This window comes from Hyalella azteca, unplaced genomic scaffold, assembly GCF_000764305.2.
Source record: "Hyalella azteca isolate HAZT.00-mixed unplaced genomic scaffold, Hazt_2.0.2 contig17016, whole genome shotgun sequence".
NCBI classification, from domain to species: Eukaryota; Metazoa; Arthropoda; class Malacostraca; order Amphipoda; family Hyalellidae; genus Hyalella; species Hyalella azteca.
The window spans coordinates 73555-99433 of NW_025946818.1; the positions used below are offsets into that span (position 1 = coordinate 73555).

The following is a 25879-nucleotide window of genomic DNA, read 5'->3' on the forward strand; positions in this document are numbered from 1 at the left end:
TAATTCGAACAAATCGCGATGAATGATCTGCAGCTAATACTTCACGGCAGCTTGCGTGTAATTGAGATCGCAGCCATAAAACTATCAACTCAAAATATTGACGCGTTTACGTGTGCGAATTACATTTGAACTTTGGGCAATAATTATTTTATGAACTTGAAAGATAAGATAAAACTAAGTCTGACGAAGAGAATGAAACGAGTGTGTTGAGATGGAACCAATAGTGTATTGAGACAGAAAGCGCATCTATTAATACGGTAACGATGTTTCAGCAAAAAGGAAGGCTGTATGCATCAGGATAGATATGACAGCGCGTTAAAAAACAAACGGAGTAAGAGAAGTGATGAGGCGAGCAAAATAGATTGAAAGGTCACGTGATGCCCGATAAGCGGTTTTATTTTTTGATGCGAGTCTCCGGGGCGGCGTGGTGCTCTTGGCTGTGGTTGCCGCTGAGGATGAGGTAGCTACTGCCCAGCGCCTTCTGCTTGTCCATCTGCACAACAGACCATTTAATTATCGTACAGCCTGAGCTTTGGTTCCTACGTTTCAGACCAGCAATTCAATTAATATATCGTCTAGGTCCGCTCATATACTAACCATTCAAATTTATTACTGTCTTCAAGCTTGGTATACATTTAAAATGAACAAGCTTTTTACTGAAATAATGGTACAGTTTATGAGTAGGAAAATAAAAGCGTTCCCTGTCTCGAAGATGCTCAAGCTAAATCTAAACAAACTTCAAACTTAACGGTTCACTTCAAAATTTGAAGTAAGAGCTCAATTTTTACCGAGGACGGTAGAAAGTTTAGTTAGAAATGTAGAACGTTTTCACGAACTTGATGAATTTAAAGTGATAAATTAACATATTTCATGCGATTTGTTTAGTTTACAGTATGTAATAGTATCGGGTATATCACAGATAAACCTAGTCTTTGACACTTCATCTTGTCACTCTCATTGGTGCCTATCTATATTAGAAGCAGTCAATAAGTCATGAAAGCATCCTCATCAAAATACGAAATTGAACAAACAACTTATCCTCTTATCCCTGGTCCTCGCGTTTCAATTTCGACTGCTGCAAAGACTGGCAGATTTCATTTTGATATTTCTGTTACTTACTTGTCGCTCGAGCGTTTGTAGCGGCGTGTCCGAAGAGCTCATTTGCTTCATGAGCAGTTCCTCTTGCCATTTCTTCATCCTCTTTTCAGTTTTATTCTTACCGGATCCTTTGCCGTGAAATTTGTGAGATAAATACCTGTGAAAATAAAACGTGTATATTTACTAAACCCGAATACTAATTAAATAGCCTATTACATTTTGTTTGTTCATGATACTAATACCTAAGTTTGCAGTGATTCGAACAATTTTGAACAACGTCTTATGCTTACCCTAAGAAAAGAGCTCAGACTTACCTAAAAGCTTCCTTGGGACACAGCTTGCGGCCTTCGTCATCAACGTATTCAAGCGAAATTTTGGGTTTGTATCCCTCTTTCTCCTTGAAGTCCGTGATGGGACCCGAGGAATATCGGTCACCCCCACGTCCCCTACGATCGTCTTCCCCAGCCTTGTCATCAATGCTATAATTGACAGCACGCAGGTGTTGCAGAGCAGCGTTTGCCTTCTTGACGGTTTGATCTTTCTCCAAGTAACCTTTCTTGATGGCAAGTCTTAGCGCATTGGCTACTCCCCTACTGGCGTCAGGCTCTTCATCCAGGATTGGGACCGATTGGTTCTCGGTGATTTCAACCTTAGTATCGTCAATTCCGACCTCCTCCCATGCTCCCCCAACGCCTTCAGGCTGTGTAGAAGCTTTGGTGTTTTGCTGCAACAGAGATGCACTTTGGTCTTCCTCTGCAGCCCGGTTGCCACTCAAGCCGTATGTAGGAATATCACCAAGTGTCCGGCAGAACTCGTCCGTCTTATTGAGAGTAACTACGAGACCAGAGCCACCTTCTTCCGGATCACCGCCACCACCGTCACCGCCGAGCAGTTCTGAGAGGGGAACTGACGACCCTGAAGGTTCATTGGACTCAAGCATGGTTCTTATGTCTTCTAATTTCGGTTGCCGTTGCTTGGCAAGCTTTGCTTTCCGCGAATTCGCTAAAGCTTCCTGAAGATCCAAGTCGTCTTCAAAAATCTCGCCATCAAAATCATTGTCGACATCGATTTCCATTTTTTGGCTTGGGTCATCGTCATCCTCCTCCATTAGTTCACGAAGACTTTTTGTTTTGCCACCCTCAACTTCTCCAGGTTCCAGCTCCTCTGGCTCGCCTATGGTTCGTTCTTGTGGAACACGGAGACCACCACTTCGTGAGCCATGGTGGACCTCACCATCATCGATGGGCTCTAGGTCATCAGCTGTCAGCATTTTCTTTTTCTTCTTCTTTCTCAATTTCTTAGGCTTCCTAAAGGCAGCGGACGCCTCATCTTGAGTCATATACTCAGGCGCCAGCTGATTGTCAGTAGCTGCCAGACTGTGCAGCTGGCGTAGCTTGGCGAGTCTCCGCTGCTTTTCACCCAGATTTTGTAGGGCGCTTTCGTCATCAAGAACTGCTTGGCCTTTACTACCCAGCCGGAATGACGCCTTGGCACGACCATTCAGCTCCTCGTCATACTTCTTCAAAATTTTATTGTGCTTCAAGTTGCCGAATTCGTCCATTTCAGGAGCCTCATATTCAAGATCATCCTTTTGGCGACGTCGCTCGATGTTCTGTACAATAAAGAGGAATATGATTTGACAGAGTCAAAGTACAGGATTACTCTTACAAACATGGGCCGGAATGGACAGTGGTTTGTTTATATAAGTAATTCATTTTTGAAGTTTCTAAAATTCTGTGAAAACTCTTTAGATGTCTTTATCTTATGCATAAATTAGCAATCAAGTCAGTAATTACATATTAAACATTGAGAATAAATTCCCGAATTGCAGTTTCAATTAGAAAAGTTTTGGAAAACCGTCATTTTTAAAAAGGCGTTGCAATATGTTACACGTCCGCCTTCAAGCATGAAAAGTATTCATTTCTTTAGATGTCACGACCGCCCACGAAAGTAACATTAGCGTAGCAGATATTAGGCCCACCAGATCTGCAGCTTCCTGGTCCACAATGTTGACGTTTATCAGAGTGTCTTCAGTATTGGAGAGAACGTCCGCGTCGGCTAACGTCAGGATGGTGGTGCCTTCTATGAATCTGTTACAGGAGAAAATTATGGCATAATTTAATGCCTCTGCATATACAAATAACTTAACTACATTTTTGGCACGTGTTAAGTTGCCCAAATTCATCTTCATAAAAAAGATTATATTGATTTTTAAAAATTTTCATGATTATTATTTGATGAAATTCAAATTAAAAAAGTAAAATCAGAGAAAATTAACAAGTTTCTACATGAGGCCATGAATACAAGAGATCAGCACGCATGACGCTAGCGCTAATGAACCTAGCAAGTGTAGTGCAGGCAATTCTAAGAAAGTACACAGCGTAATCGCCAGAGTAATTTTCAATTTTGTTTCCAGCGCTCGAGTACTAAACGTGTGTGAGCTTCCTTGGCACTGGTTGATAAAACTTGCCTGCTCGTATACCAGACAGAATTCATATGCTAGAGGTGGCTTCTCTTATGTCGCTGCACACGCGACATTTGCTGGCCGAACCATAACCACTTTTAAGAACTAAGGAAGCTGTAAGGTATGAATCAACAAAGACGAAATAATTCTCATAAATAATTGATCATGAATGACTAGTACCTTGACAGAAAAACATATGAGATTTGTTGTTATCTTTTAATGGAAAGTACTAGGTAATTTAAATTTGGTAGCTTTTGGCCATTTCTGTCAAGCCCAAGATGATTAGTGTAATACCATTTTTAAGTTCCCGTACTTTTTATTCTATGTTACGAATGTTAAATAAGAGACGATCTATTTGTAGCTCTCAATAATTTCTAGGTGAAGAGCAGCCCTCACCTGCTCATATCGTGCTGCACTTTAAGCCCAGACAGATGCTGCCTGTCGTAGGCGCGTCTCTTATCCTTGGCCACTTCTTCCTCCACCAGCTCCCCAATCCCAAATTCTGCATCAAGTTCCTCCAACTGTTTGGCCTGTAATAAGACGAACTTGAACGTTAAATTTACTTTATTGCATACAGGAAAAATTGATCAGACCTGGCAACGGTAAGGGTCATGAAAAAAATGCTATTTGTATCAAGTATCCTTCAAGAAAACTAAGACTGAGCCCCGTGTATACCGAGAACACATGATACCGAATTCATTACCTACTGTTGTTAACGGATACCAGTGATTAACTTGTGGATCGCAAGCACACTGACTCATCAGCAAGAAAAGAGGAGATTTCAGGAAAACCAAAACCAGTCTGCACCTTCTTCTGGGCTTCCTCGCGATCCTTAGCGATCTTGCGAGACTTGTTGACCCAAGCGAGCGCATCGTCGTCAGAGTCTGACTCGCCGAGCGTCTTGACGCGGCTCAGCTTCTCTTTCTGGCGCCTCTTCTCTCGTTGAGCTGCGATCTTCTCTCGCAGCTTCTCCACCTAATTGAACGGGAAAATCAGGTGGAATGAAGCTCACCGTACACTCCTAGACCCGTTTGGCAAATACAAGTACTAGTGAAATTGAGATGATAATCTGATCTACCTACACAGCAACTCAATGTGCATTGGAGAATAGTAATAGAATTTGTACTCAGTGAAAATGATGATGAAGAAAATCTTTTTATGCAACATTTTCAAGCCATCATTTTAGTAGCCAACTTCAAGCCATGATCTAGTTCAAGTAAAAGGATATGCACTCCTGAGCCACAAAATTCAATATGTTTTGTTACCTCCATCTTTCGATTTATTGATTTATAAAAAAGATCAAGCCCTTTCATTAATTACAGACTTAAAATTTCTAAGATATGAAAAAAATGCAAGAAACTATATGAATTGATTAATTAAGAAAATTTGAACATCTCTGTCAGAAAATAAATCACAATTCATTGCCTTCTACTCCCACAACTTGAGATCATAAATGTATTTATACGGTAACAATCAATTTCAACCTAACATTCATTAATGAAGTAAACTGCTGAATTTTGCGTGCAACTGCATTCAACCGACCTGCACTTTATCCTGGATGTTTTGAGCAGGTTTGTGAATGAATACATGCGAGTCTTCAACAATCTTTGTCTCCCCAGGCTGGAGGGGAGTGGAATCTTCATCGTTCTGCCGAGGCTGCTTCTCCTGTAAGTGACACAGGAAAGTACTGGCCGCAGGGGTGAAAACTGTTTCTTTAAGTCATGAAAAATTATAATCAAACAGTTTTAAAAAGTTTATTACTATTTATTCAACTTTCATGTTTGTAATAACAGAATACTTGCAAAATTATACATTAAAAAGAAATAAAGACAAGCAATAATTTTGCAAAATAAGCAGTTGGGTGGTGAGAGCTGGATAAAGTAAATATCAATTTAATAATTCATTTCAAAATTTTACAAACTAAAGCAAAAAAGAATTATGACGGTCAAATACATGTGTCAAGTCAAATAATTTCAAACAGGAAAAGTTGGACAATAAAATAATTATGACTAAAAATTTGTCAAAATTCATTCATTTATACATTAAAAATAACTCACTTCAACTTGCAGTGGTTTGAGACCAAGTTTAGCCCGAATTTTGTTAGATTCTTCAATGGACAGTGACGCAGCTCCACCACCACCACCACCGCCACTCCCTCCATCCCCTCCACTTCCGTTTTTGCCACCATTTGCAGCGTTGCTCTTGGCTACAGCATCACTGTCATCCTCCCAGCCTGCCCCAACAGGGGCATTGTCCCTGCCTCGCTTCACGAGCCTCACGTCATCCTGGACGACGTCGTCGTCTAGCTCGCGTTTGCGGCCGCGGTGCGGAGGTGTGTAGGATGGTGACGCATTCCTGCCTGACAGTCGGGGTGGCGGTGGAGCAGTCCCTGTGGTCTCTGTAAAAGAGGACTGTAATTCAGCAACCAGATTTGAAAATAAATATCTCTTCAGAGCAAGGACTGGGGCACTTGATAAGATGAACCCAAAAATTTAATAAAGTTGTGAGTAGAAAACATTAGACAAACCGAGAAGGACAAGGTCACATCTAAACAAGGTACATATATTTCCTAGAGAATGGCATAAATTAACTTGTTACACAAATCCATTGTACAGAGGTAGTTGACATTTAAATTCAGCATTAAAATATAATACCAACTAATTTAGTAATTTGGCTATTGATGTTTGGTATAGGTAATGAAGAAGGTTGGATGATGTGAATAATGAAATTCATAGTAGAAAATAATAGTTACTGAGTGTGCAACATTAGTGATATTTACCACCTAGTTACCAGTAAAACACCTAATTATGCCTTATCAACTCTTACCAAAATGCTCAGTTGCCACACTGATCTCATCAGCTGACTGAGCACTGACTTCTGACAGAGGGGAATTGCTGCGACTGTCAATTACAACAGTTTCCTCTTCTTCCTTGCGCCTGCTTTTCTTCTTGTGTTTGTGTCTGCAGGAAAAAGTTATCACGTAAATAAATTTAGGTCCTATTCCCATATCATCAAGCCAAGTTAGAATTGGAGAGATTTTACTGATTCCTTACTTTAAAAAGAACAGAAGAAGCATCCATTTTAGTGAGTGAAACTAAACATAAATTTTTTAGATGCATGCATTTCAATTGTTCCGTTCGACTGTAAGTAATAGTATGTACGTACTAAGGCATTTTCTAGATATTTGTTTACCTTTCAAGCATTGTTCAAAATTTTATTCATATACGTATTTTATTAGTTCCGTAAAATGGGGTAACTTAGACCGGCGGGGTAACTTAGACCACTTTTCGTTTTTTTTACAAAAACCCCCACAACTCAAAAACTATTTGACATAGAAAAATTTTGTCAATGGGCATTAAAGGCCTAATACTGAGGCTACATAACACAATAGAAAGATTTGAAAAGTTTGCATATCTAATAGGTTAAAAAATTAAAAATGTGACCCATGAAAAAAAGCTATTATTTAAAGCCTCTCAGAGTACCCCCTCCAATTTTTTTATTTTTTGGTTAAATAACTCCAGGTTTTGATGCATTGTAGTAGAACTCTTCTAGTTACATATGCAAATGACAAATTTTAGGGAAGTGTCATAGTTTGAAAATGGGGGGCGCCGCCCCCAAATGGGGTAACTTAGATCACCTAATGTCAGCCCTGACGGGGTAACAGACCGGCTTGGAAGTTAATATAAAATTACCAAATATAACATATTTTATGTTTGACAGCCTATTTATGTTTTTTCTTTATGTTTCAGACTCTACAGAGTCTTATATATGCTAATTTTAACTTAATATCCAAGCCAGTCAATATTATCCCATCAGGGCTGCTATTAGGTAGTCACATTTCCCTCATTATGGGGTGGCGCCCCCCATTTGCAAACTATGTCACTTTCCTCAAGTTTGTCATTTGCATATGTAACTAGAAGAGTTCTACTACAATGCACCAAAACCTGGAGTTATTTGGAGTTATTTTACCAAAAAAAATAATTGATTTTACCACCCAGTCTAAGTTACCCCAAGAGCTGGGGTAACAAAGACCATCACTTTTTTTGAAATTACATAAAGACTATGAGAGGCAGGAGCCAGCAATTTATGGTGAGGGAAGCTAGAGTATAGACCTGTATTTTGCATGTTTCAATTCAAGTTTAATTTAGCTAGTAATAAAATGGCATCATTTATAAGAAAAAAAGTGGTCTAAGTTACCCCATTTTACGGTTTTAGAACATAAAAAATGTGTACAAGATCAGCCCCAAGGTGCAAAGAGCAAGCACATATTCATCAAATATGTCGCCAAAGTCCTTTTTTCAGGTCAAAATCGAGCTTTTATATTTGAATATTTTTCACTTGACCTTGCTTAAGCAGTCCAGATTTCTTGCCAAAAATATATGTGATGAAAAATTTAGAGAGAAATGGGATAGCAAGAGCATCCATAGATATGGATTTTGATGCTCTCTGCAACCTAGTTTTTTGCCAATATTATCTACCAGGAATCTTACAGCTTTAAAAATGGCGCAAAAGCTCAAATCATGGCTAGAAAGTAGATAATATTTCACACCAAATGGGATGATCGAAGCCAATGCCATTCTTGATTATATTCACAGTTGATTATCTAATTTATCTTCAACTGAACAATATATACTATGAATATCTTCTACAAGGTACTGGTACAAACAAAATTATGTTTGTCAACTACCGTATCACATATAAGTCTCACAATTTTAAAAACAACAAAAAATTTTAAATATCACATGAAATGATTAGATACCCTCAAACATGGTACTAAGAGACAGTTTTGAGCATTTTTTGTTAATAACTTCTTACCATAACTTTAAAGATCTTTTCAAGAACTTTTGTATGGTTTCTCTGAAAAAAATCCATATGCTGTTGCAGCTGTTCCTTAGGTGGCAGACGCAAAATAAAAGAGTTCCTATTACCCCTAAAAACGCGATAATCCGGGAAACTTTAAGTAAAACTTAATTTTAAATCGTTTGAAGCATGCAGAGTTTACTCATGAACTCATCCATTACTAACAGTATTCGGAAGTCCTCTTCCTTTGTAAATGATGTTGATGTAGAATAAATGAGATTTTCTGTGAATTTTGCTTGTTTTTTCCTTCATTGATTTGATATGATCATATCCGTACATTACTGTATTATTGAAGTGATATTATTATATCCATGAACATGCCATTGAGCATTTACAACAACCTTGTCCACTGCAAGCTTCTTATCAGAGGCCATATATCATTTCCTTCTGTGTCTGTAAGCTTGCAGGACAGCCTGTAATTTCACATCATTTTAACTGGGAAAAGTGAATTCACTTTACAAAAAAAAAAAGATTGCAAAAACATATCTGAAACAGAAAGGAATATTCTTATGAAATACCATCAACCGGGGCTACTCGGGACAGATTTGATTTTTTTTTTGTTAATAACTGTTATTAACTTCTTACGATGAAACATTTCATAAACAAATTTAGGCTCACTTTATAGCTCTTTGCGAGGGCTATCAAATGGCATTGTCAAAAAATTCCAGATGCTATTCGTAAGGTGCCAGACGCAAAATAAAGATTGTCTAGAGTAGCCCCGTTGGTTGGGGCTACTCGGGACAATGGGAATTTAACTTCATTTCAAAACATTTGAAGCATGCAGAGCATACTCATCCATTACTAACAGTACCTACTCTGAAGTCCTCCTCTTTCATTGTAGATGATGTAGAGGTAGAATAAATGATATTTTCTGTGATTTTTACTTGTTTTTCCTTTATTGATATGATATTGCCATATACATTAATTACCGTATTATTGATGCAATATTACTGTATCCATGAACATGCCATTGAGCATTTACAACAACCTTGTCCACTGCAAGCTTCGTATCAGCAGCCTTATAGCATTTTTTTTTGTATCTGTAAGCTTACAGGACGGCTCGTAATTTCACATCATTTTAATTGGGTTAAGTGAATTTACTATGGTAAAAAAAATTGTGAAAAACATACCTGAAACAGAAAGGAAGGTTTCAGTGACAACCAACGTATCTTTTGCAGAAATAAATCATAGTTTAGGTCAATTACTTTTCATTCTATGATGCCTGGTGCACAATTCTATACATGACATGCTATGCACTATTTTGTGATGACCGATGATGCACTAATTTTTCGATAAGTGAATTTTTTTTCGCTGAGCAAGGAAAATGTGATCAATATTCTTTGTTTGTAATCAATTTTTTTTGGAGCCTTTGCTAACTGAGGTTCTACCATAAATGCGTTTTTGGGGGTGTCCCAAATAGCCCCGAGGAATGAGATAGGCAAATTCTGTCAACTACGTTTTCAAGCCGACACCTGGGTGCAACTTTTACGTAAGTAAAATTTTTTAATACGGCAAATATTTATTTGCTACATACCTTAGCAGTTGTAACTTTACAAAATATGGTTTTTCACCATTTTTTCAGGAATTTTTCAGAGCAAGTAAATGTAGTATTTTTCGACTTCCTTTATACTACATAGATAGGAAAAATGTTTATGTATACGCCACTATTTTTAGTTTTGCAATATTCCAATTAGTTTCGATACTACAACAGTTTTACGCCGTGTCGGAGGCCTGTCCCGAGTAGCCCCGCTTGTCCCGAGTAGCCCCAGTTGACAGTATATCATATTTTTTGGAGAAATAAATCGTCATTACAGCTACTTTTCATTCTATGATGCCCAGTGCACAATTCCATCTATGACATTTGATGCACAATTTGCACAATTTGCACAATTTTGTGATTACTAATGATGCATTAATTTATTGTTGAGCAAATTTCTTTTTGCAGAGCAAGGTAAATGTAATCAAAATTTTTTTTATCAATTGATTTTTTAAACTGGAGCATTTGCTAATCAAGATTCTACTATAAATGAATTTTTAAGGGTGTCTTCTTATCCTTATTACCCCAGGGAGTGTCCCTTACTGCCCACTGTGGCAGAAAGTGGGCAAATATTGAAAGATATTTGGCAATGCACCTGTAGCAAAATTTATGCCTTCTGAAGATCTTGCTGACACATTTGGATTGAAATTATTGCATATGAGAAATAACTTTGAAATTACTGGAAATCTGAAAGACCGCAAGCGCACACAGTAAGGTTTCCGGTACCTATGCCAGAAGGATCAGGATGCAGTGAAGCTTGTCTGGTAATCTGTTGCAATGTGTGCAAGTGCATGAAGGGATTATACTATCAAAGTTTCTTGCACCACTTTCTTATTAAAAATAACCCAGTGATGAATCTTGAAAATGGCTGGCAGTGCTTTGGGCTAAAAAAACCATATCTTGGTGACACTGCTTGCACACTCTGCACCCCGGCATACTGCTAACTCCCTTATTACTCCATCTTGCAGACATAGTGGCAAAGCAGAGAGTTTTCTGGACTCTCCTTCAAGTTCAATTTTAGGTCCTATATGTAGACCAGTAAAGTATCATGGATACCAGCATCATCATACATAAAATATTGGTTTAAATTTTGAGTAAATGAGAAAATTAAAAATGAACGGTTTCTAAAAAATCACTGATTTGCCACTATGCTTGCAGAAATGGTACCAATTTTTTTTTTTAAATGAGATAGGGGAAACACACCGTATTCCAACATCATGGGCAATTCCGATACTTCTCAACTTTTTCCTTCATATTAAGCTTTGTCTTAGTTCTACACATGCAAAGATGGTTGAAATTGTGATGTCATACTATGATACTACTGTCTGCCAGATTTACGCAAAACACTAGGTTTGGCGGGAAAATGTTAAGATCCTCAGAGGGAAAGTCCACGTCACCCAGTGAGAACATCAAAAAATGTGTCAAAGTTGATAGTTGACCTTCACCTTGCTCTACCAAATAGTGAACTGTTTTGGAGAAAGAATATTATGGTTTGAGACTTTCAAATAAGTCAGAATATATTAGGAATCCTTTAGGTATACTCGTATTTGCTGATTTTGAGTAGTAAATAAATTAATAGATGATTGCGAGCAATACTTGATTGCAAGCAATACTTGATTGCGCGCCATACTATTGCCAAAACACTAGGTCTGGGCCGTCTGGCAGGAAAATGTTGAGATCCAAAGAGAGACAGTGCACGGCACCCAGTGAGAACATCGAAAAACGTGTCAAAGTGTATAGTTGACCTTGCTCTACCAAATAGTGATAAACTGTTTGTGTAGAAAGAATATTTTGGTTTGAGACTTTTAAATAAGTCTATGAATATATTAGGAATCCTTCAGGTGTACTTGTATTTGCTGATTTCAAGTGGTAAATAAATTAATAGATGATCAAGTTAAGAGACAGTTTTAGACACATAAAAACTAATTCCAACACAGCTTGGAATTAGACACACACAGTTTGTTCCAAGCTGTGTGCAAAAATTAAAATTTTCTTAATTAAAAGCTTAATAGCTCTTAATTAAAAGCCTAATTAAGTAGTGTTCAATATTCAATAGTGTTCTAATTCCAAGCTGTCGTATTCCAATACAGCTCACACAGCGATTGGAATTCAAATACAAAGGGTCGGAATAACAAATTAGTAGAGTTTGAAGCGTGGCCGGAATTAGTCTCATAAAATGCCTAATTTAGTCACACACAGCATCGGAATATATGGATTTGGTAGATTTGCATTCTAAAGGCTTTTAAATAAATATGACAACATTTTGTGACGTTTCATTGTTGCTGCACTTGCTGGCGCGTAGTGCGGTGTTTTGAGAGTGACGTAAAGCAAACAGAACGTGAGTTGTGCACACGGTGATTTTTTTATAGCCATTCATTTTTTGCTATGTCCTTAATGTATTGGAATATACCGCATTTACCCTATTTCAACCATCAACGAATGCGTGGAACTAAGCTTAATATAAAGGAAAAAGTTGAGAAGTGTCGGAATTACCCACGATATTGGAATATACCGCGTTTACCCTCAATCAAATGTGTGATATCTTAACTTGCTTTATGCTACATAGATTCTACCTAGATAGTAAAAATGTTGAACTTTATGCCACTATTGTTAGGTAGTACCTACTTTGTTAGTTTTACAATATTTTGATAAGTTTAGCTGCTACAACATTTCTACAAATGGTGGGACAACTGTCACAATTTACCCTGCATGTCTGGTGTCTCTTATTATCTAATTTGAAATGTAAGAAAAAATTTTCTTAATCCTTTCACGGGTAAGTTACCATATATGATCACTTCAAATCGCGTCACAAAAAGCCTCACCACGGCTTCCTGTTTGTTTTTGAGGCATCCTTATAATGCCTCAGTCAATCCCTAATTATCTGACCATCGTTCTATCTATAGCATCACCAGTTGCAAAGTCCACAAATTGAAATATGAGCATTTAAATGAAGGTTTTGACTCGGACAATGGAATTGACGCTCTTTCCGCATTTTTTTCAGAAGGTGGAAGTATCAATATATATTTCTTTATTTTGGCTAGGGTAAACGCGGTATATTCCGACACATTAACGACGCATCAAGAAATGAAAAACTATAAAAAAATAACCGTATGCGTTACTCGAGTTCTGTTTGCTTTATGTGACTCGCAAAACACCGTACTACGCGCCAGCAACGATGAAACGTCACAAAATGTTGCCATATTTATTTAAAAGCCTTTAGAAAGTAAACCTACCAAATCCCTATATTCTGACACTGCGTGTGGCAATATTCGGCACGTGGTGAGGCGTATTCCGTCCGCGCTTCAAATTCTACTGATACATAATGCCGTCATCCACGTGTTTGAATTCCGTTTGCTGTGTGAGCTGTATTGGAATAGGGTAAATGCGGTATATTCTGACACATTAAGGACACATTGAGAAATGAAAAACTATAAAAAAAACGTATGCGTTAGGTAAGTTCTGTTGGCTTCACGTGACTCTCAAAACACTGCACTACGCGTCAGCAACGATGAAACGTCACAAAATGTTGCCATATTTATTAAAAAGCCTTTAGAATGGAAACCTACCAAATCCCTATATTCCGTCACTTTGTGTGGCAACATCCGACACGTGGTGAGTCGTATCCACTATGCAGAGGGTGGATGCAGCGTCGGCAATATATGGATTTTTAAGCCCAAAGCGTCGCCGGCCATTTTAAAGATGCGTCGCCGGGTAATTTTTAATGAAAAGCCATTTACGCTGAGTAATGACGAACTATTTACAAGCCACTAACTTATTACAAGGTTGCATGCACGTGTTACCCCAAATAACTAATTTTACCCTAAAAACAGTCCGGTTGTACAGCAAGTGTCAACTGAACAAGTAATAAAGCAGTCTGACCGCTCTAATGATGGCTGAAGACTGAGAAATATATTAAATGCAAGAATTTCAATCTAAATGTGTCGGCAAGATCTTCTGAAGGCAAAAATTTTGCCGATAATGCATCGCCGTAGGTCTTTAAATCTTCGTTCACTCTCTGCACAGTGGAGTTGTATTGCGTCAGCGCTTCAAATTTAACTGATACGTATTGCCAACATCCACGTATTCGAATTCCGTTTGCTGTGTGAGCTGTATTGGGATACAACACGGCTTTGAATTAGAACACTAACGAATATTGAACACTACTTAATTACGTTTTAATTGACAGCTATTAGGCTTTTAATTAAGCAAATTTCAATTTTTGTACAAAGCTTTGAACAATCTGTGTGTGTCCAATTCAAGTTGTGTCGGAATTAGTTTTCATGAGTCAAAATCCAACATCTCAACTTAATCATCTATTAATTTATTTACGACTTGAAAGCAGTGAATACAAGTATACTTAAAGGATTCCTAATATATTCACAGACGTATTTAAAAGTCTCAAACCATAATATTCTTCCTATAAAAACAGTTATTCACTATTTGATAGAGCCATGTCAACTGTCAAATTTGACACATTTTTTGATGATCTCACCACGTGGCATGCATTGTCTCTCTTTGGATCTTGATATTTTCCCACTAGATGGCCAAGACCTAGTGTTTTTGCAGTATTTCGACACGCAAATGTATGACGTCACCATTTCAACCATCAATGAACGCATGGAACTAAAACAAAGCTTAATATAAAGGAAAAGCTGGAGAGGTGACGGAATTACCTACGATGTCGGAATATGCCGCGTTTACCCTACTTCTTACTTTCTTGAAATGGTTTCTGAAATTTTAATTTCTGGATATTTCAATGCTTGCCCGCTAAAGGGTTAATATTAATATTACATGCATAATAATTTCACAGGTGATTTCCAAAAATTGTGGGTAAAGCCGCAAAGATGTGCCAATTTTTCAATTTGCAGAGAAAAATTTGGGATGGGCCTTCCTCACTTTAGTCACTTAAGCCTGGTCAGTTAGTCTTAGTGCCAGACTGCCAGGCAGCCAGTACAGTGAGTACCTAGGTATGTAGGATTGCTAGACGCTAGTAGGTAAGCTGGTAAAATCACAACTTCACAAGTTAGGCTACTCACCTATGATGACGCTCTTTCTCCTTGGAGCGGGATCGTGACCTGTGTCTCCTCTTTTTCTTTTCTTCTCTACTTCTGTCTCGATCCTTATCTCTACTTTTTTTGGAAGAACCCATATTTACAACCTAGATCAAAAGCAAATAGCTAAACCGGAGGACATACATCAAATAATGTCAATAATTGTATGAACTATAAAAACGTTCGATGCTACGGTCAGAGATGTCTGAGAGGTACACTTATTCAGGAGGACCATATAACTTTCGACACTGATGACACTCAGTAATGCGGCAGCAGATGAAAAAGTAAAAAACATAGAAGAACGATAAAAATAATATTATTTACAGTGAAAAGATTGCGACAATGCGTTAAAATATAATTATTTCAGGTATTGCAATTTTTTGTGGTATAAATTTGGGAAAAAACTAATTAAAAATAGTTCACGTCGACCGAACAAAGCAATGCCAATATCATGATTGATTGTCATACATTTTCATCACATAAAAACATGTGCTGAATTAATTCTGAATTCATATCTGCTGTCGGTAGCCTTATAAGCTATACCTGCGACAACCTTTACGGAGACTCTTCACATCAACATTATGCCTGAATACCTTAATCAAATGCAAACGTTTCATTTGTGGTATGAAGGGACCGTGTACTTAAGAAGCGTATCTGTCAAATATAAAAGCACAACTGGAAATGTCCTCAAAAATCTCAACATTAGAGTGATGATTGGGCATCCATTCCTGTAATTGATGTTTTCTTCGGTGTCCAATAAAAATAGTTTATGTAACTCAAAGTTTTCGTAATTTGGAAGACAAAGTATAAACGTTGAACGTAAAGCTCTCACAAACTCTCATTCTAAATATGCTATTGTGAAAAATGATACGATCGCAAATCATGTGCAAATCATGAGAATCCATTTCTGTTATTGAAATTTTCATCGATGTCTCGAGAAAAATGGTTAGTGTTTCTGAAAGTTTTCGTACTATGGCAGCCAAGTAGAAACTCCAAACGTAAAGCTCTCACGAACGTTCATTCTAAAAATGCTACTGTGAAAAATACTACTATTGCAAATCATGTGCATTGAAGCTTGTAATGAATCATAAAAATATTATTGAGAATTTACTCGAAAAAGCTGCTAATTTTGCGAGATTTGTTACGAGAAAGCCTGCAGAGCCTTTACAACTAGCAATTAAAAGCCAACTATTTTGTTCATTGTGTAATTTCACTACAATATAATTTTTCACTCCACCTAAGCTATGCGATTACGATTTGCAGTGATCATGAAGATATAATTTTAAATTCGAGCGTTCACTGCAAGAACTTTTTACTGGCCTAAGTACATAAAAATATTTCATGTACTGGATTTTTCAATTCAGTACATCAAATTGATTTGATGGATTTGATTTGGATTTCCAAGTACATCAAAATATTTGGTACGGCTCCTCGTTGCTCTCATGATTCGAAAATCTTGACTGCTATGCTGTGTCTATTTTGAGTCGCCGTAACATTGCTACAACTGTATCAATGTAGTTGTATTTTCTTTGAACGATTTTTAATTTGTAACAGAATTAGATGTGATTTTCAAAATGGCTTAGAATGTTTCCTTGGGCCATAAAAGTCTTCTAACAGCACTTGGACGTGAAATAAAATGAAGATCTTACTAGGAGAATAACTGAGCAAAAGATGAGTGCCTCGGGTGCTGAAAAGTTTTGTAATTTTACCAATTTGGTTCATATATTACAAATTAATTTCTGGCCTTTATAAAAATCGTACAAGAAACCGTAATCCATGATAAATGAAAACTTCTGCAATCAACGAAAGAGTTGTGTCCTTTGATGAAATTTGCCACAACATTGGAATCGTTAGCCGGCGAAGCGGTGCACCTTGGGCTGATGGCTGTATCTTCTCGTGACGCGGCTCGTCCTCGCGGGTCTCCCTCTCAGTGCTCTGGTTACTGTTGTTTACTGGCTCTGTAAACACGACCCGGCACGTGGATGCTTACGGAGCAATAGCTGCACCGCACAGGGAGGTGGCACCTCCATGGTCCAACGTGTTCCATCAAGATGATAGTTTTCGTAAATAATAATAGTCGACAAACTGTATTAAGAAATGTATTAAGAAAGATGTCGGAATAAAAATGAGTAGCACATAATTTTAAATGAGGCTTTTTTTATGTTCTCTTACCTTATAATGAGAGATGCATGGATGGGTCGGGTGAACGCGGTTTCAATTCGGATATTGTTAAGATAATGACTAAATTATGTAATTGTTCAGGTTCAGTACAAAAATATTGCAGAAATGTCACAGGTGCAAACAGACGAAAATTTTAGTAGAAACTCTATGATTGTTGTTGAACAATTGTTGACAATTGTTGTCAGAAGATTATTAATAATGGCCACCTATGGACGAACGGGCATCATTTAAGTATATTGTATTCATATTTATTTGATTGTTTTCTTTCCTGAATGAAAATTTTGCAGTTTAGTCAGAAAATGGAAAAGAAGAAATTATTCATTTTAAATTTAATCCGATATTTTCAGTTAGTGATCGCTAATACGTTCCCGTAGTATAGTAACAAGCATTACAGTTTGAGCGTATGATTTTGGTGGGCAAGGGTGTTGAAAATTTAGATCAGTCGCTTCGATCCATATTAAACGTGAATCTGTCAGATTATGAACTGTCGATCTGCAGTACTCGTCTACTATGAGAAAATAGATCACAAATTAAATATCATTCACCTGCTTTGCAAGGTAAATTAACATCCATGAAACGGAATTAGTTACTTCAGATTATACTATATATCTTTAACTCTGCGTTAAATTCAAGTTATTTATAACATAGAGTTCTTGATAATAACTGAGGTTTTAGGCACAAAGTAAAGTATCTTCGACACAGAGTAAGACACAAAGCTTTACTCTGAGCTCGCGCAACTTACCATCGCTGTTTACACTGCGTATGACCAAGAGTAAACACGCGGCATCGTTAACAAAAACACCCGTCATAACGCACCGTAAACACCCGCGTAAACAAAGCTTGAATAATAAACAAAGTGTGCCGAACATCATCATTAGCCGGTAATTATTACAAAGCTAAAAAAATGAGAGTTTACATGCATCTATAATAGTTTCCCTGCGGTATTGTCTCGTTGCGCTGTCGCGAGTCGAGCGTGTTTGAAAGCCTTGTGTACACATGGGGCCGACTTACGCACCAACGCCCGTACTGAACGCGTACTGTAGCCAATGCGACTATACAGCACCTTGTTATCTGAAAAGTAATGGAATTACTCAACTTGCGCATTCCAAATTCAACAGAAGAAAGAGTAATGTAGTGTTAATTATAAAGAATGTAGTGTTAATTATAAAGTTTCGGAGTTTGATGTTAGAGTTAGGTACATAAAATCACAGAAAAGTGGATTATTTTGTATTTAGTAACCATTTTAGCTTTTCAGACAAATACATTCGTCTCGATCATGATAGACTGGGCTCATGTGGTATGTAAATAAGTTAATTAGCAAGTGAATTAGAAATAAAACCTTGTATTTATGTGACATTTATTGATATACTGAATAAAATATTCTAAAATAGTAGACGGGTTCTTAATCAATATGGACATGTGGGTCGGCACGCCGCCGACAGCGATACTCCCTCAGCGCCGCCGGCTCCGGTGTCCGTCTTGGGCCGTCAAGGCTTGGTCCGCGGGGGCGGATCTCGCGAGCCGGATTTTCCGTAGGCTCATAAAGAGACAGTGAGATGAATAAAATTAAACTGTGATTTAAGCAGCCAATATCGTAATAAAAGCCGTTCGGAGTGTTCTGTAAACCAAGCTTTGCTGCAGGAGTGTAATACAGCCGGTTTCTTCTTCGCGCGGGTTCGTTTCTTACTCGTGTGATGTACACTCTTTTCAACCATTAACGGTTTATTTAAACAAGACTAAATGGAATAGTTATTACATTTATACTGTGGAACGTAAGAAATGGAAGAGTAAATATATACACATGACATCATGGATGCCCAATACTAGTAAGACTGTAAGAGATCAGGACTCAATAAGAGCCCAATACGTCTCAATAAGAGATCAGGACTCCTACTTGATCCGAGAGCACCCCAGACGGGATTTTCAAACTCGACCTCTAATATGGTCTATGGCCCACTCTCCAGGAGCCCACTGACTCCAGCTCAACAACTGTTGAGTTGAAGTGACAATCCACAAATTGGAATTAGAGTGCCCTCTCCCATTCAGTATACCTTCTAGAACTTAATTTACACCCTTACAAGGAAATGAACATCATCCACTGTTATGAGTATTTGAAAAACTCATGGAATGTAAGGGGGCTTGGCAAGCTCGTTACACGTCCGCACTTAATAGGAGCCTTGCGTCTCATGAGTGCATGGATGTAAGTGGATGAATGGCAGTCAATAAAATCGTTTCTTTTTATAATGTAACGCATAGGTAGAGCAAGCAACCTCTTAATATTTATTTTTGTTCTATAGGAAATCAGTGGTCTGAAACTTTTGCACGGTGTGAACACAAGCCACAACTACAAGTCTTGATGCCATAGCACGACATTCTCAATCTCGACCTCCGTGAGAAGCTCTCTTGGCCCCACGCATACAGATTGAGAAATGAATGCGAACTGGAGTAGGAGATGACGTATGGAGTTAACAACGTCAGTGACGTCACCCACGCGGAGTGTCACTCTCAATTAGCGGACAGTTTTGGGTTCTTGCTGCGATAACTAGGATTCCTTTACGTCTTTTCCTTCGACCTGACTGGGCCATTTACGAGTTATTGCATGTTATTTGCTTCTTCCCCCGTGACTGAAGTGAACATACGGCAAAGTTACGGCTGTCTCGCGTAGTCTTACGGTTCTGAATCAAGACTCGCCTGATACTCTAATGGAAGTCAAAGTTGCGTGCGATAAGCGCCGCTCTCAAAGCTCCCTTGAGCCACCCTTGCCCTGTGGCTTCTTGCTTACGCGCTCACCGATGCTCGCTTGTTTGTGCTAGTGCAATACGCACATTTTCTCAAGATTTATTCCGAGTTTAATTTGATAAATCGGTAAATTTTTGGCCAAATTGGAATTCATGTTCGAAAAGGAATGATTATCAAATTTCGATGAAAAATTTTGTATGATTATAGTAGTACATCCGATTCTGCCAGAACGGAATGACCAATTTTGATTAAACAGCAATTTTGCATGATTATTTTTTTTTTTGTTTTCGAGATTAAGATTGACACACAACCGGCTGATGGATCTGTATTCTGATTAACCTATTGGCAAAATTATAGATGATGTTTCGATATTTGCAATAATTATCGTTCTTAACTAGATAAAAATCATTTATTCTTTGTTAGATACTAATGTTAAATTAACCTAGATATTCGAATATTCGTGGAACGAGCCATCGCTTGGCATTTCTGTTTACCACACCCTACTTGAGCTCACAAACATGATATTGAACGTGATTTTTTATGCGAATTTCCTATTGAAGTTTTAATATACTGGCCATACGAATTCAAAGTTGATAATAATATTCCTAAGTTCGCAGAAGTGAGGAACGTATGATCGTTTGTAGATTTATGCAGATCAAATATCCTATTTGACTTTAGATGCAGCAGCCAGAACATGCAAGGAGTGCAATATACAAGCTCAATATCAGATTTGAAGTCCGACTTTAAAGCCAGAATGAGACGTCAATATTTAGAAGGACTTGAAGCATCTAAGTTTGGTTCTCTGCAAGCTCTTCAGTTTAAGGTTATTAGTAAACTGCCGTAAATAATGTGATAAAAATGTCTCCCTAATCTAGAGCTCGAGCTGCGATGCCGCAACTCATTTTTCGGCAAGAGCGTCCGCCTCTTGAAATTATCAGAACGGTAATCGGGCGCTTTTAAAGCGATGCCATGAGCGCTCTCTTTTTCAGAGCCTTCAAGTCAGATGGGTTGGTTCTGCAATGAAACTTCTTGAACGTATGCAGTGTATGGAGAAAGGCAGAAGGTTCAGATATATATTTTTTATATATAAGCCGATAAATTTGGATAACAAATTTTACAAGGTAGTCTTGGTTAAAATAGTTAAACACGAAATAAATTCAAGAAATATTACCTGTTATGAAACATTATCTTTGTGCCTTAACCTAATAAATGGAACAGATATTCTCTGCAACTCTGTTGGGGTACTGAATTGTCTACGAAATATTTTGAAATGTGCATGTCTGTGCCAATGCAAGCTACTTTTGGCGATAATCGATCATAATATATGTTGCAAAGTATCAAACGGTTTTGACCATTAATTTTGCTTTTGTAAAAATCGTCTCTAAAGCTTTGAGAATTGCAGCACAATTTAAAAAATATCACATGTCGTTTGCTGTGATCAGTGGCCAAAACATTTCATCGTTGTTTTTACCTAGGATAGTGTTTAAAATTTAATCCTATGATAGAAACCTTAAGTTCGATTGCCAGCTTAAGAACATACGCATCGTAATTCGCGCAGATAAGTTACAGTGCTATCTGATGTTGTTTGTTTAATTTATCATTTTATGCATGCTAAGTTGTAAACTGGATGGCTTAATTATATGGAGATGTTTTTGGTAGTTTCGTTTATAAGAAATTCCGCTCGCGTAGTTCATGAAACTCAAATTCACAGCGCCAGTTTTCTCACAAAAGAATTTCCCATTAGTCGTGAAGTAGTAAAAAGGCGCCACCTGGTGGATGGAGGAGGCACCAGACACACTCTCGATTTAAAAAGTTTGTTCTGCGCCACAGCTTCGTTATTGCCTCTAATTACATTTTTTCAAAGTCACCATGCAAATGTGAGGCAGAGTATACCCAGTAAACTTGTACGTTATACCTGCGGCCAAAGCCATGCACATGCATATTAAGATGCAAAAGAGTGTTGGTGTTGTGTATATTTAAAAAGCATTTTTTTGCAGAAAATAATTGGAATAGAAGTAAAACCCATAATTATGAAATTAAAATGGACACTAATATGACGAAAATAGTTTTTCGTATTTCGACAAAAACCCAGTCAATGATCACTGATGAAATTTCAACTCAAAGCAACCATGAAACATTTGTGTGCCAACACCGTTTAAGTTTATCACACGAATACATATTAGTTGGAGAGCGTGTTGGTCCGTTTCCTGTTGACGCGCAGGTTGCAGAGGATATAGTGTTTCTTAAAGGCAATAAAACAGCGGCCAGAGGTACACTCTAAAGGCTCCGGTAGCTCTGGTAGCGTTCATCACGTCGCTATGCAAATGAGCAACACGCTCATGGGGGTGTTTTTTTATCTCTTGTATGGATTTCAAAGTATCCGCTGCATAATTTCTGCTTCGACCGTCAGATTCAGATTTTCAATCTGATTTCAATCTTAATTTTTAAGGAGACAATTCTGTCGATTTTATATTCTCTATTTGTTTTCATGATACACTTTAAGTTCCGAAGGCCTATAACTGCATAAATATGTACATTTGTACAGCTAATATGAATTCTGTTTTGAACAATAGTAAAGTGTCTTTAAAAAAGTAGAAAATCAAACATTGGTAAAGTGATAAACATTAATTGAAGTAATGAATTTACTGAATAGTAGCACGGACACTTGGCAGTCATGGATAATTATATAATTAGTCAGGCTTGTATCGTACTCATTTACCAGTTGAATCGCTATATATAGTGTTCTATAAGCAGGCCACTCAGTATATTGATCTTCATTAAGTGAGTATGGAGAAGCATCGCCGATGTATATCATTGGTGTATAAATTTACACGATTACTGCCCACATAAGTTAATATATATGCTGCTCTACATATTGCATCTCATCTTGCATCGTGATAATGCTTGTATAGTTTTCGACAAATCATGCAGTTTGTATAGCTTAAAACAAATTTATCAATGGGCGATCAAGATGTTAATGCAAGTATGGCGCACGCATCGTTTGAATCACATTTAGATTTTTTTTCAAACAAGTACCTGAAATGTTCTCTATTAGATACGACAATTTTGCATGAATTTCTGAAGGATCATCAATCATCGATTCGGCCAGCTATGATGCACCTCACAATATTCCTTCTGTTTCACCGTATATTTTTTTGCTGAATACGTTAGTTGCTCATACATTCCAGAAATATCAAGTGAAATAGTTTAGCCGAGTTATGACGATCGTATTCTTAACTCATCTAAATTTACAAATGGTCCAGTAATGCCCTAGCTGCAGGACATTCATGGTTCTGCAGTGGGTGTTTACAGATTTTTTTTGCTGAATACGTTTCTTGCTCATACGTTCCAGAAAAATCAAGTGAAATCGTTTAGTCGAGTTATGACGATCGTATTCTTAACTCATCTGAATTAACAAATGGTCCAGTAATGCTCTGGTCATTCATGGTACTGCAGTGGGTGTTCAGGGAATTTTTTTTTTGCTGAATGCGTTTCTTGCTCATACATTCTTGAAATATCAAGTGAAATCGTTTAGTCGAGTTATGACGATCGTATTCTTAATTCATCTAAATGAACAAATGGTCCAGGAACGCCCCTGGTCATCCATGGTACTGCAGTGGGTGTATCGGACGTATTGTGGACCGCCGTTTGGTTCACATGGGAGCGGCGCTTGGGGCGTTCGTTGGAGTGCTTAACAGGATACCTGGCAAGCTTTGCTCTCTAAATAAATACTTGCAAGCGCAGCGCTGACAGATGAGTCTGTAAAAAACTTGCTCCGGGAATTAGTGAGGTCATAAACCATCTTAATTATGAGAGGGGAAGGCTCTCACTGGGCTGTGTGAGGGAGCATATTGGCGGGCTGTGTGAGGGAGCATTGGCGGGCCGTGTGAGGGAGCATTGGTGGGCCGTGTGAGGGAGCATTGGTGGGCCGTGTGAGGGAGCAAATTGGTGGGCCGTGTGAGGGAGCATTGGTGGGCCGTATGAGGGAGCATTGGTGGGCCGTGTGCGAGGGAGCATTGGTGGGCCGTGTGAGGGAGCATTGGTGGGCCGTGTGAGGGAGCATTGGTGGGCCGTGTGAGGGAGCATTGGTGGGCCGTATATAGAATAGGACTATGATTATTCTCACAGAATAGAATTAAAAAATGCAGCGAACCATTCAGTGAAATTCAAGTTAATCGCTCATCTACTTAAATGATTATTTGGGTGATTTGTGCGCATAAACGTGGTGATTATTTTGAGCTTCATGCTTCACTCATGATATAATTCATTTTATTACACACTGTTCGCATTTTCACTTGTCCGCTTGGATTTGCGGTCGCTTATGATACGTCATGTTTGACTCTATACGTCGCGCGATGACTTGCCGAGCTGCATGGCGTTCTCTTATACGTATAGCCACACGTAATTCACACGTAAATAGACTGAGCAAAAATCTTTCGTCTTTTCTTTCACTTTTGGGTGAAATAAGCAATAAATAATTACCACACATGTCAGTTTCTGCCCGTTAGTTTCAAGTGAATGATACAAAATGAATGTCTTAAGTTTCTCATCCATCTCCTGCACCCAGACAATAAAGAAGTCTCCCCTGCAAATGACGTGACAAAGTGACTTCCTTTTCACGCCTAATTTGGGAGAAGCGCGGCAATTCGGCGCTTCCTTGCCTGCCTTCCCCACGCGTGTTAATTAGCATGGGTATTGTTTATATTGTATATATGCACTTAGTATATACATATTGTAAATATTATATGTACATCTGCTGAATATTTTTTTTGAAAATTGCATGTAAAGCTAAAGAGATTTTTATCGAGCAAAATTACTAAATTAGTATTGGTAACCAATATATTGAAGTGAAAGAAAAAGGTTGGTACACTCACTATAATTATAATTTAGTTGAAACAGAAAATAACGGAATTAAGAATTATCTCTCATATATGTGATGTATAATGAAACTAAAGATTTTTCAAAGATAATCTATGGAGGAGTCGATTATGTAAAATTAATTAATACATATGGGCTAATTACATCCATTATATCAGAATAACTCGATGCATATAGAACAAATCAAACCAACATACACAATTAAAACTACAATATTCTCTCAGTACGTAGGGTAACATGGGGCAGCGAGCCCACTGCGGGTCATGGGCCCATCGCGGGTTTCTCGCTAAGTATGGCAGATATTGGTCCGTGTTCTCTACCGCCGGTCGACAGTTTCACTGGGTTGAAGTGTACGGATTTACGTTTTGCTAAATGTTTGCGTTATTAAGTTCTTTGCGAATAACTGTTTTAGTCAAAAACTTCATCAAAAATTTAGTTTAAAAAAAGTGGGGGGCGCGCTGCCCCACGTTGCCCTATATATATAAATGGAACATCGACAGAGCAATAAAAGTTTCTGATTGGATGCATTTTTTGATTGATTTATAGAAGAATCGGTCTAATTCAATGGTAACGAAGATTTCATGAAACAAACGAGAATTGTTCATATTAAAAAAATTAATTTCGGGAAGAGAATAGGATGTTTTTCAGTGGTAAACTTGGTCCATTGTTAACCTCTCCTGGAGGTGTTCTCTTGATTGGCTGTGCTAGAGCGCCAGTCAGGAATGGAGCCTGGCTTGCGATTGGCCGCTCCTGGAATCCTATTTCCATGCAGGCTCCGCCTGACTTCCATTATTTCCAGAGTTTCTCTGCATTTTAATGAGCTGGCAATATGTCTTCCCATTAGCGATGTTTAATGTTAACTCTATCTCCAGGAGAAGGCATTAAAGTCAACAATATATAAAAAACTTAAAAGTTTAAAATTTTAAGTCTTCCATCATTGGCGTCATTAGGCTTATATTAGATGTGCTTCAGCCCTTCTAGAATATTCTGAAGCTCTCCATTCTTAAGCCTACATGTTCTTTTATTGGAATTATTATTACATTGAGAAAAAGGCCAACAAATTAAAAAATG

The 25879-nt window shown here is 37.9% G+C and overlaps 1 protein-coding gene across 1 annotated transcript; it reads right to left on the minus strand.

The window, feature by feature from the left end:
- Positions 1-206: 206 nt before the first annotated feature.
- Positions 207-15260, minus strand: LOC108674874 (U4/U6.U5 tri-snRNP-associated protein 1). The gene is made up of 10 exons (XM_018162859.2): positions 14996-15260; positions 6389-6522; positions 5620-5960; positions 5105-5227; positions 4370-4537; positions 3959-4092; positions 3080-3188; positions 1413-2710; positions 1120-1255; positions 207-493 (listed from the first exon to the last, which is right to left on the minus strand). Exons 1-10 carry the CDS (start codon positions 15106-15108, stop codon positions 395-397), a joined length of 2655 nt encoding a protein of 884 aa, XP_018018348.1. The 5' UTR covers positions 15109-15260; the 3' UTR covers positions 207-394.
- Between the last annotated feature and the right edge of the window lie 10619 nt (positions 15261-25879).